At 36.0% G+C, this 12,817-nt stretch overlaps 2 protein-coding genes across 4 annotated transcripts in view; one reads left to right on the top strand and one right to left on the bottom strand.

Annotated features, from left to right (window-relative positions):
- The window catches only part of LOC104812164 (serine/threonine-protein kinase EDR1-like), a 6,975-nt gene extending 3,258 nt beyond the window's left edge, over positions 1 to 3,717 (bottom strand). Inside the window, exons 1-4 of one of the 2 annotated variants that reach the window (XM_019202401.1) lie at positions 2,449 to 3,717; positions 1,531 to 1,971; positions 1,224 to 1,327; positions 33 to 819 (exon numbers count right to left, since the gene is read on the bottom strand). In XM_019202401.1, the coding sequence (XP_019057946.1) occupies positions 33 to 819; positions 1,224 to 1,327; positions 1,531 to 1,971; positions 2,449 to 2,961 (1,845 nt within the window). In that variant the 5' untranslated portion in view covers positions 2,962 to 3,717. The remainder of the gene's footprint in view (positions 1 to 32; positions 820 to 1,223; positions 1,328 to 1,530; positions 1,972 to 2,448) is intronic. The other variant, XM_010539189.2, reaches the window with a different exon arrangement.
- Positions 3,718 to 8,945: 5,228 nt separating this feature from the next.
- The window catches only part of LOC104812163 (mitogen-activated protein kinase 8-like), a 4,841-nt gene continuing 969 nt past the window's right edge, over positions 8,946 to 12,817 (top strand). The window contains exons 1-10 of one of the 2 annotated variants that reach the window (XM_010539188.1): positions 8,946 to 9,413; positions 10,139 to 10,547; positions 10,638 to 10,765; positions 10,892 to 10,951; positions 11,380 to 11,529; positions 11,743 to 11,898; positions 11,996 to 12,133; positions 12,231 to 12,304; positions 12,559 to 12,660; positions 12,789 to 12,817. In XM_010539188.1, the coding sequence (XP_010537490.1) occupies positions 9,159 to 9,413; positions 10,139 to 10,547; positions 10,638 to 10,765; positions 10,892 to 10,951; positions 11,380 to 11,529; positions 11,743 to 11,898; positions 11,996 to 12,133; positions 12,231 to 12,304; positions 12,559 to 12,660; positions 12,789 to 12,817 (1,501 nt within the window). In that variant the 5' untranslated portion in view covers positions 8,946 to 9,158. The remainder of the gene's footprint in view (positions 9,414 to 10,138; positions 10,548 to 10,637; positions 10,766 to 10,891; positions 10,952 to 11,379; positions 11,530 to 11,742; positions 11,899 to 11,995; positions 12,134 to 12,230; positions 12,305 to 12,558; positions 12,661 to 12,788) is intronic. The other variant, XM_010539187.2, reaches the window with a different exon arrangement.

The raw sequence follows: 12,817 nt of genomic DNA, 5'->3' as shown, positions 1-12,817 counted from the left end.
ACGGCGGCCGCTGCAGCTGCAGCAACTGGCACCTTTCTCGCATAATCTGTAGAAGAGGCTTCAAACTGTGATAAATTAGACTGACTAGCAACTTTGCTCAGATCAAACACATGCCCGAAACCCGATCCAAAGTTTGCAACTTGTTCATGAGGAGTATTTGTTCTAGATTGAGCTCTCGGGTGACGCAACGGAGGCAAATACCCGGGACCTATATCTTGCCGCCTCTCATAAGTGGCTTCAGATGGAGATATGATCTCGACAGTTGCCTCCAATGATTCTGGATATATTTCGGAAAACAAATTGGGCGGAGCAACAACTCCACTTTCGAGTAACACATCGTGAAGCTTCTGAGCAAGTCGTGGATTCTCTTTGGCAGCATCAATCATGTACTGTGAAACATCTTTGACTTTCATCCTGCGTACAGCCGGGGAGCTAACTCCTTCAGTCCATGAAGGTGTTCTGACATGGCTGAAAAAATGATTAGGTCTGCTACCGAGATTTTGAACAGGAGCCTTTTCAACATCGGTAGGACCTCTCTCTTCTTCCTTAGACGTGTTTGGGTGAGCCCTGAAATTGCCTCCGCCATCAGATTGGTTTCCCGCAACCAAAATCTTGGTCCTACAGCAATGTTCTCCCGACCCATATTCCGCATGCTCTTCAAATGAGCTCCCAATCCCACTGCTGGAAGAAGCTACATGAGAACAATCGATATCTCGGGGACTTGCAGAAAAGACGGAGTCATCGTATTCTATATGAACCCCAGCCGCATCAGCTGGTATAAGCGTGCCCGGATCTGCCATTAGGTCAACGATGAACTCCCTGAAATCGAAACTTGTATTATTTAGCAAGAAAGAAGAGGAAACTATGGAACACCAAAGAAGGAAAATATCTTCTTTTTTTCCGTGGAGCTATGAAACAACAAAGAAGTAGCCCCTCAATCTAATATATGCAAGAATTACAATCAAACACCTAAATTTTAAGATACTATATATAGAAAACCAAAGTCATCGATAAGATTAGACCGCCATATCTTTCTATCACTTTATTCACAGAGCCATGTAAAGGTAAGACCTCACCGAAAAAACGGACAGCATACGCAAGCCCATGTGCATGTATGTGCAGTACATACAAAAGTTACGTAACTCGGTACGAAAATCTATATGTAAACGACAAAGAAATATTGGCATATATGACATAATATCCGGATTTAGAGTCGCAATTACCTCCCATCATCAGTCTTAATGAAGTTCATTGCTACATCATCTGAACCAGTGTATTGATGTCCTTTCACTATGCGACAGGGAACGCCTACTGAATCACATAAAACCTGGAAATTTCCCATCAAAAGAAGAGACAGAACACAATATACAAACTTAGTGGTGAAGATGAGGACTGGATGCAATAAAAACAAAGTTGGAAAAGCAAGTCCTTTTTTTTCGAAAATCTTGAAATGAAACATTGTATCAAACCATTCTCATTCCATATTTTGATGTAACATACTAAACTAACAGAACCCAGAACAGCACATACCTTGAATAACAAAGAACGATGGCGAGCCAATCCGATTGTAAGAGAACCGAGAGGCAAAACCATGCTACCGAGTGTTGCTTTCAAGCTGTAGCTGAGGCTCCTCCAAGCTCTTAACATGCTGTCTGGGTCCACAACCGGTCCGCCCATGTAATCTGCAACTAAAATGGCTAACTTCCTTACCAAATCACTGTTCACAAACCCGGAAGAAGAAACTGACTTTGATTTTGCAGCGATATCCAGAGCCTTCTGTTCAAGTCTCAGCAGATTTGCATCCCCAATTCTGTTAACGAGAACAACTTCCCATGTTACACCATCTGAGACAGGTGTCCCCTGAAGGTCAACTAAGGAAGGTATTCTTTCTGATGAGGATTCATTCAGTACTCCATACAAGTCATAAAATCCATCCAAGATCTTGTCATCGTAGCCAAGACAGTTGTAATTCTGTGAAGCGCATGAAAAATCTAGACGATATGAGATGGGTTAGAACAGAGTAAACAGTGACACATAGATTCTCATTTCATGAAACAGTCTACTGTGAAAGTTCCGCGGATAATAATCAACCGATCAGTTCACCACATGCTCAATTGAGAATGCTTAATGATCTTAGGAACTGAAGATTAAGGATGAAAAAATGATAATAGTTTAACAAAGTTGGGGATGATCTCCATCCCTTGCTTAAGCACATAACAGTCAGAAAGAACCATCATTTCATACCAAAGTCCCTGTTCTACAAGGCAGATGATGAAAGCTGGAGAAACTAAACGGTCAATTTTGTCATAACCCTAGCAAGCCGCCTAACATGGACATAAACCAAGAAACAGCAAGACAATCGGGATCAAATCTAGTAAAATATCTACCTAAAGTTCTTGTGCAACTACAGACCAAGTGGGCTAAAGAGGAATGGCTTCAAAAACTTACCCAGTAACGGTAAGCAACGAGTTCAGCTGGAGAATTCTCAGGAGCACAAGAACCTAAACTGATCTTCTTCACAGCCTCAATCTGAGCAGCCTCAGGATCTTCTCTAGCACTTAACTCTAGAGCCAGTTGAATCTGATACTCTTCTTCGACCTCAGGATCTCTACTGTTACTCGAACCCGAATCATGCCTCACAGATACAGATTCCGGCCCAGAACCTAAACCCCTCGATCCAACAGGATCACCACTGTGTTCCATCCTAGATCCCTTTTTCTTGGCATTTGAAGAAGTTGGTGGACTAGGGCTTTTCCTATGGCCAACTGAGCTTAGCCAATTCGATAAACCCGAAAAGGGTTTGTGCTCAGGATTGTTGCTGTGGTGGGACCTCGATGTATCCGGTGGTGATGATGCATCACTTGATTTATTGCTCCTAGATGAGGTTGACCCCTCAGCATCTTCTGATTGATTGGGCATGATATGCAGTTTCTTGAGGAAGTTCTTCATGTTCATCTTCATGGAAACAATCCGTCAGTCCGAATGTCAAAGCCGCGAACATCTCGGCTCAGTCGCCTCCATTGCCAGTTCAGAGGGACAAGCTTTACTAAACCCTAATTCCTTGTCGACACGAACCTGGAGATTCGGGGATTCAATCCAGATCAAAAACTCGTCAAACCTAACAGCTGTTGCAGCAGCAGATTTCAAGCAACACCCAGAGAATTTTCCCGGAAGCCAAACAGAAAAATTGAACAGAGCATCAGAGAAGGCACATCTCAAGCGATACCCAGAATATTTCTCCGGATTCCAGACTGACCCGTCAGAGTCCAGTAGCTGGAAAAGCGAAATTTTCAAACTTTACGAAGCAGATTTTTCCCGGAAAACACAAACCCAGATGCTCGAACACCTAGAATCTCGCGTCCAGCTTTAGGATGAATTACCAAACAGAAGAAAACCACACCCGCTCGAATTTGAAATAAAAGCCACGAGCATACAAAATCTCCGTACGAGAGCCGCAAATTCGTCTTGAGCAACTAGCAGTAGCAGCTCTCAACTCTCTCTCTCTCTCTCTTGAGAAAGTCCAAAAAAACTAAATGCCACTTTCTCTCTCTGAAATTTCCGACCAAGAAAATTAAACTAAAAAAGCTACAAAAAACAAGGAAGTGGGGATTTCAGCAATAAAATCGAAAGTTACTGTGGCATGCAAACGAGGAAAAAGGGGGAATTTTTTCTTCCTTAACAATGGTGATTGCTGAGTGCACGAACTTGTTGACGAAGGAAGGAAACCCGAAAGGAACCGAGTGGAAAACAAGTTGTCTGAAGGCTGATTTTGATCTTTAAATGGTTTCATTTTAAGAAGAAAAAAACCATGAATTTGTTTCTCTGATTGCAAAAATATGTAAATAGAAATCACAAACCTTAATCCTTTTTTTTTCCTTCTTTGGATTTGTTCATTTCCCTCTGTACTAAAACGATTACAAATTGTTAGAAAATAAAATTCTAAATAGAAAACGAATCCGAATGGAAATGAATCACAAACTAACAAAAAATAAAAAAAATATGAGTGGAAATAATTTTAGAAAACTAAAAAAATAATAAAACTAACTAAAAACAAACCCAAAATATCCCAATGTGTGTACAATCATAATATCGATACCTAAATTAAACAATGGTTTGGTTTCTTGAATATAGATTAATAGATGTTTCTATTAAATAATCATTAGCGTACCTTGTGTACATAAAGGGATAGCCAAAGAATCATATGATTATCTTTTTTTTTCCACCGGAATCATATGATTATTTAATTTGACGTTGTTGAGAAAATATAGAAGCTAGGCCGACCTGAATATTCATAGGAAAAATTAATCTTATGAAATTATGCATGTGATATCATATTTTCAATCTCTTATGATCCTTATTTGCAATTTAGTGTAGTGAGCAGAAAAAAATGCGACTTAACTTTTTACCATTGTACGAAAAAAACCCTAATAATAACAACTTTCAACCAAATAAATAAATAAATAATAACAGAAAAGCACCGGAAATAATAAACGTTGTGTTATTCTTTTCTTTTTTTTTAATATTTGATTGCATATTTTCCTCCTTTCCTCGTTTTATTTATTGCATATACGGTTTCAGTAGAAAATGGGGGAAAACGTGTGTATAGGTAACAGAGATTAGGGCAGGGCGTTTCGGTTCGGTTCTTCGGAACCGGACCGAACCGAACCTACCTTTAAAAATCCCGAAAAACTGAATATTTTTAAAGAAAATCTATCTTTTTTTTAATAAAACCCGGAACCGAACCGAAACCAAACCGAACCGAATACAATATAAAAACCGATTGGTATCTATTTTTGTAAAACCGAAAAAACCGAACCGATCAATTCTCGTCCCGAACCCGAACCGTTTCCCGAAACGCCTACCCCTAACAGAGATAATACTAGAGATAGTGCCGATATATATATATATATTAAAATTTATAATTATATTATATATATAAACTAATACATTTAAATTTTAATTATAAATTTATCAATTTATCATTTAAAATTTCAATTATATATATATATATGGATAATAACATATCATTGCTATCTACTTGGAATGTAATATGTTTATTATATAATAATTTAATAAACAATTATAAATTTAGATATTAATATAAAATTTGTATTCGATTTAGATTTATTGGTTGGTTGAAATTTTAAATCAGATAAAATGTTTAGATGTTTTTCAAAAATTTAAAATTTATAAATAATTAAAGTTTAAATGTATATTTTTAAAAGATTAGCATTTTAAAACTTTTTTGTGATTTTTTATTTTTAAATTACATATTGAAATTCTCATCTGAGTTTTTGTATAAAAAAGAACACATTATTTGTGGAACTCAGACTTTGTTTTGTACGAAAATTGATGGATTACAAATCAAATAATATAATTTCCACTGCCTTTAATTTGTAATTGTAAGCAACAAAATAGTTTGAACGTTTATTTATAAGCAGCCTTTTGGACTTGATATGCTTCAACCCTAATCTTGGCTTTTAGGTTGTTTGACTCTATCCATATATATATATTCATTAAAATACTTTTCTTCGTATGTATACCGTATATGTATATGTCAAACACACGTACACATGGCGTGAGAGGTATAACGAAACAATTAAGCATTTATACAATAAAAATTGTATTTTCATTTGTTTATGCAATTATTAAACCAATAGCCGGCCAACACATTTCTTACTCGTGGTTAATATTCCGTCACAAAAATAATAATAATTTAGGAACAGTTTTTAGTTCCACCATAATGAAAATCTTACCAAATTAACGCAATATATATATATATATATATATATATGTATATGGATATCATAACTTATGAATCAGAAATTGCCAGCAAGGGAAGGTCAACACTTTGGTATCCACGAGATTAGGGGATACATAAAAATATAATATTCCTTTATGTTAACTTCTCATTAGTGATTTGATATTATATATATATATATATATAGGTGGTCCTGAAAATCGCCTACTTGAGTTTTGGACCAGCATGTTTCATTGATGACTTGTATAGGAGAAAGAAGTAATAAATCACAAATATTATTTCGACGAGAAATTTGGTACGTCCAATTATATAACTATTTCAATGAGAAATTTGTACTAATAAGACCCCAAATAAAACCACTTTAGATTTGATTCAGCCCTCTTTTTCTCTATGTCTCTCTCCTCGCCTCAAATTTCAATAATTTATAAAAATAATTTATAATGTATTTTAAATATTTGCAGTCTCGAAAGGGGTAGTTGGTTTATGATTTGTCTTAAGGCTTTTATTGCCAAAAGTTGGTATATTATTTTCTTCTTCTTATGTATATATAATTATTATAAAAAAAAACCTAAATTCCACAACCAACCAAAAAATAAAATATGTAATGAATATGTTCAGCTATCGATTGATACTACCATTCACATGCATCAAGAATATACTTATTAGGTAAGATGGACCAAATATATATATATATATATATATATAAGTTTCAATATCTTACTAATGTAAAAGTTGAAAACAAGCTTGCTCACCATCAATACTTTGTTTAACTTATATTTGCAAAAGAAATGAATCAACAATAGCTCGAATATTTTTCTTGAGTTTAACTTTGCTTTCATTCAAAAGCACAAACAAACGTATATTTGTACAAATACATGTATGCGGACATACATACATACATACATACATATATGTGTACATAAGCATGAAACATGGGTTGCCAGAGAGGAAGAAGCCAAGAGAGAGATCGTAAAGATTTCAATGTCTATCTGTCCCTATCCAGAAAACGAAAGAGGTGGACAAATGCTTGGGTATACACAATGAAGACCATGCATGTGAATTTTAACCGCTTTAACTATTCCCACACAATATAAAATATAACTTATACATTAATTTCCATCATAAATAGTAAAATAAAATTTCTCTGATATGTTCGTTGCGTTGTGGGTTTGACTAAGTTTGACCAAGGCGCGTGGGGCAGACGCGGGGTGGTAATGCCACGTCGATCTTTATCCAGTCAAAGTAAAAGAAAAAAAAACTAATTAATTAAAAAGAGAAGAGACTCTTTCTGCATTCTAATTGGCGCCAGCTCACATGATGGTGGGGGCCACTTCTCCACAATCAGATTTATTCCTTTCTTTCCCTTTTCTCCCTTTTCGTAAGAAAAATACGTGAGGTCGATTTTCTCTATAAATTAAAAATCGTCAACTTGCACAAAAACAATGAGGAGAATTAAATTTCCGAGTAAATTAAACAAAATAATGGACCTATTTTTTTTTTTAATGGGTCTTTCACATGTTTGAAAAAGATATCGAAATACTAAATCCCGAGCTTTTAATAAATTTTTATTTTCTGTTCATATTTCAGTTTTTTAACCGAAATTTCTATAAAATTATTATAAACTTTATATTTGTATTTCATGCGAGAACTTTACCGCATGACAAATATAAATTACTTCCTATATATATCACCTTTTACTATTTATTCTATATAAAAGTTTTGTAGACGATGAAAAATATAAATTTCTAAAAAAAATTTAGAATAATAATAACATTGACGGTTTCATCTTCGTGGAGTAAATTTTTTTTTTTTATGTCTCCATAATAATTAATATAATTTGAGCATACTACATTCTGTCGCATTTTCGATTTTCACTCATTTGGGCTTAATTAAAAAAAGAAATGAATATAACTGGGCTTTATATAAAATGGGCCAAGGCCCATTGAGGTTTGGTTCGTTCTCCAATTTTAAGTTTGCTTGGTGTTGGCCTGAACCGAACTGCAACATTCTTTGAATTTAATATGCTTTTTGCAGTATAATAAATGTGAAATGTAAAATTCTGATAATAGGTTATGGACTAATGACTTGAGAGTTTCTTCCTAACAATTTTCTCTCCACAAATAAAAAATTGTTTTCAACTTGCAAAAATATATACAAATAAACCTTCAACTTGAAAAACTGTAATTCAATCCCCGAAGTTGTAACTTGTCACTGAATAAAACCTCGAACTTGTAAATTATTGCTCTAATAAACCTTTGACCGGTTTGACCACAATTTCAAATGATCGGAAATCCACGTATTGACGGATTGTTGATGTCATTTTTTAAATTAAAATTGATAACGTGTATAAGGTGACATCAACAATCCGTTAATACGTGGATTTCCAATCGTCTAAAATTGTGGTCAAATCGGTCAAAGGTTTATTAGAGCAATAATTTGCAAGTTCGAGTTTTTATTCAGTGACAAGTTACAACTTCGGGGATTGAATGATAGTTTTTCAAATTGAAGGTTTATTTGTATATATTTTTGCAAGTTGGAGGTTTTTTAGGGGTTTTATCTTTTTATTCTCTTAATCTTATAATTTATCTGCACTTAGTCAAAATAGATTTGGTTCGCTAATCAATCTATATTTTTCGAGTTAGGTCAAAAAAATTGAAAAAATAAGTTCGTATAGTATATATTTTTTTGTTTTTAATACATTTTTTTATTATATTTAATATTTTTTTCTCACGAATTAGAACGATATAAATCGAATCAGAATTTTTTTAACTCGATAAAAACATACCGCAACGATCTCAACTCAAAACAAATTAATAAACCGATTTAAATTGAATTGGACCGAACGAACCGTTTTACATCACGGTCGAATGAAGACAGCCATCCTTTGTCATCTTTTTCCATGTTTTATAAAGTTGTTTGACATATGTGATGGTAAACTAGCTTGTAGGAATTATTCATATTATTATTAATTTATTATGTATAGCTATCAATTATAATTCAACAAAAAAATAGATTTTATATGACGACAATAATGAATTAGAATAAGAAGATATTTTTTTAATTTCAAATTATTGGTCTCAGCAATAGTTGACCGGTCAAACCTGTATATAATATGTATATAAAACCTTCCTTCTCCCGCGAGCTTCGCGCTCTCTCTCTCTCCAAAATCAGCCGAAAATGAAAAAAAAAATAAACCAAGCGTATAAAATAGGACATAAAATGAATAAAATAGGAGAGAGAAGGACATGGTCTCAACTCGGGGAGGGGGAAAAAAATCAACCAACAAAAAAAAACATCGAGAGAGAAGCGGCGAAGAATGCGATGTCTTCCTGAAAAGTGTTTGGCTGAGAGGAAAATCGGAACGAAAACCCTGTAATTGTTGACCTGTAATCGATTGATGGGTGGTGGTGGTAATCTCGTCGACGGTGTTCGTCGATGGCTTTTTCCTCGTCGTCCTTCTCCTTCTGATAATCGCAATCCTAATCCAAATCATAATCCTTCTAATTCCTCTGATCCTAATCAAGTGGTCGACGAGAGCAGCGGTGGCGATTCCAAGGAGGAGCTTACTGTTACCGAAGATCTTAATCTGTCTGGGCTAAAGCTCATTAGGGTTCCAAAGCGACATCACTTACCCATGGATTCTCACAAGAAGGTGCGTTTTTCTGTGATCTTTTTCTTCCTTCGGGAATGTAGGTATGATTTGTTTTGATTTAAATCTAATCTTTTAATCCTGTTTATTGGGTTTCTCCGGAATTGAAACATTGTTAAACGGACTTCTTTGATTTAGAAAATTTACGGGTGATCTGGATTTGAGCCCTCTTGATGGTTGAGTTGTGTAAGACTGTAGAAAGCCTATAACTTGTCGTGATCTGGGTGAAACAGGAGATGTGTGTTTAACTCTCCGACAACTCGTTTATAACTTGTCGGGCGTCGTTTGTTTTCTTTCGTGCCCTTGATGCTCAAAAGGATCAAAAGGAAGAGTTTTGTGTTACATTCCTGGAAACTAGATCCATCAGTTTAGCTGATCTCATGATGCTAGGGGAAACGATTCGCCAAGATCTCTTTGGCATTGTTGTTGGGAGTTAGATATGAATGAATTCGATCGGTCAAATCGTTGAATTCTGTTTGATCCGTGAGAAAATGGAGGGATGTGGTCCTTTTGTCTGAATATAAAGAGCATGTGGGATTTACTTATTCGAAGTTAACCGATATTGCTGCTCTTATGGTTGATGTGAGTGGGCTCATGGTATTTCTTGATTATTCATCTACCTTGCTCATGATCATCAATCCATGATTTTACACAGATCATGTGGAACAAGATATCTCCATATGTATTCGGTCATCTAATTTTTCAGTTCAAACTGAATATTTCGTCAGGGTACACATGAAGCTGACTTCTTCACGGAGTATGGAGAAGCAAGCAGGTACCAGATTCAAGAAGTGGTCGGAAAAGGAAGCTATGGTATTGTAGGTTCTGCTGTAGACACACACACTGGTGAAAGGGTTGCGATCAAGAAAATAAACGATGTGTTTGAGCATGTCTCTGATGCAACTAGGATTTTGAGAGAGATAAAGTTACTCCGTCTGCTTCGTCATCCAGACGTCGTGGAGATAAAACACATCATGCTCCCTCCTTCTCGACGGGAATTTCGAGATATTTATGTTGTGTTTGAGTTGATGGAATCTGATCTTCATCAGGTGATTAGGGCAAATGATGATCTGACTCCCGAGCACTATCAGTTTTTCTTGTACCAGCTTCTCCGTGGTTTGAAATACATTCATGCAGGTTAGTTTCTGCCTTCCACACTTCCGAGTTTGTTTGGTTTCAGACTCACAGTCTCTAAAGGTTATTGAATGATTATTGCTCTGTTGGCAGCTAATGTGTTCCATCGGGATTTGAAACCAAAGAACATTCTTGCTAATGCTGATTGCAAACTGAAGATCTGTGACTTTGGTCTGGCTAGAGTGTCTTTTAATGACGCCCCATCAGCTATTTTTTGGACTGTGAGTTCATCAAACTAAAAGAATGTGATAGCAGTCTGCTCCTTAGGTTTTTTCTTAATCCGCCCAAGTTTTAACATCTTGTGTCTCAGTGCTTGTTTACTAAATCTTTTTCATCGTTTTGTATAGGATTATGTTGCTACTAGGTGGTATCGTGCCCCAGAACTCTGTGGATCCTTTTTCTCCAAAGTAAGCTCATCTTCCTCAATGGACTTTGACTGCTAATTTTTCCTCTATTTCATGTCTTCCATCTGAGTCTGTGACATTCATAACTGCAACTGTCTTTGCATTTTGCCTCTGGTTCTTCGATTTCATGTTCTCATGTCATTCATCAATTAACCTCTCCTGATCTTGCTTCTATATCCATCGAGATCATAACTTTAGGCTTCTTGTATTTTTTCCAAGAGCTTTCTCTTGCATGTTGCCTTTCTAGTTGTATTATGGAAAAAAACATATTTGTATCTTCGCTGAATTTTAGCTAAATTTCATGCCAATTTCCTGCGAATAGGATCTATGCTTTTTGTGGTCGGTCTGTTGTGTGGTCCTATATATTAGGAAATCTACTATGGTCTGCTCTATTGAAAGACGATAACTAATTCAACTTTTTATATATCCAGTATACACCTGCCATCGATATCTGGAGCGTAGGTTGCATATTTGCTGAAATGCTTCTGGGAAAGCCTCTGTTTCCCGGGAAAAATGTGGTGCATCAATTGGATCTTATGACTGATTTTCTTGGCACTCCGTCGCCTGAAGCCATATCAAGGGTTAGTCATTTAAATTGATATATTTTTTTTCCTGATCTCTTAACATCACAAAAATCAGTCTTTTGCGAACAACATTGTAACTTTATAAAGTACTTATCTTTCCTTGGAGAAGAACAACTCGAAAGTAATGTGATTCCATTGTTTACCTTTTCTGCCTAAGAGTTCCGAAATAATCTTTGCTTTGTAACGGGTATGATGTCTTGAAATCTGCAGATCAGAAATGAAAAGGCGAGGAGATATCTTAGCAGCATGCGGAAAAAGCAACCGGTCCCATACTCGCATAAGTTCCCTAAAGCCGACCCCATGGTCCTCCGCCTTTTGGAACGTCTTCTGGCCTTTGATCCTAAAGATCGTCCAACTGCTGAAGAAGTAAGATGACGTAAATTTACTTTTATTTTCAATGTTTTGATGAAGACACTAGAAATTTACATTCACATTTCTGATACCCATGTGTAAAAATTAACAGGCACTGACTGATCCATACTTCAGCGGTCTGGCAAGTGCTGATCGTGAACCATCCACGCAACCAATTTCAAAGCTCGAGTTTGAGTTCGAGAGGAAGAAGTTGACGAAAGATGATGTCAGAGAGCTAATTTATCGGGAGGTAATGAATGAGCCTTCTCCATCTTTCTTTTCTTTGTTCTGGTTTTGTCTCTTTCTTCATGGTTCTAACTTCTAAACTTTATCTGAGGAAAATGCAGATATTGGAATACCATCCACAGATGCTGGATGAATACCTTTGTGGCGGTGATCAGCTTAGCTTCATGTACCCCAGGTAGTGTTATCGATCCCTGATTAAAAAGATTAAACTCGTTTTTGTATTTTTTTTTTTAAGTTTGATTTGGAAATAAGCTGTCCAATCCTTATTTGACCTTTCAAGCAATGAAAATGATTCTTCTACATACTATGCAAATATCTTTTGTTATGTATTTTATGGGATTCAGGATACCATGTAGTTGATCGAACTTCCCTTTTGAGTAGCATTTGTTCTATAGGCTCGTATGACTAAACATCTCTTTGTTAATGCAGTGGAGTTGATCGATTCAAGAGGCAATTTGCTCATCTCGAGGAAAACCAAGATAGGGCGGGGAGGAATAACGCGCTTCAGAGACAACATGTTTCGTTACCGAGGTATTTTACCGCAGAATCTTGAAGCGGGTTTCTTTCAATTCTAAGCCATGCTTGTATATGTTCCGTTTTATGTTCTTGAAGTGTTGTTATTCAGCACGTGTTGTGTTATTCGTTCTTGGCTTCCCCAGAGAGCGAGTTAACAAGAACGGGAATGCCG

Source organism: Tarenaya hassleriana, unplaced genomic scaffold (assembly GCF_000463585.1).
Source record: "Tarenaya hassleriana unplaced genomic scaffold, ASM46358v1 Cleome2, whole genome shotgun sequence".
Taxonomy (NCBI): Eukaryota; Viridiplantae; Streptophyta; class Magnoliopsida; order Brassicales; family Cleomaceae; genus Tarenaya; species Tarenaya hassleriana.
The sequence above is the reverse complement of the archived record's forward strand: the minus strand, read 5'-3'. Positions and strand labels throughout refer to the sequence as shown.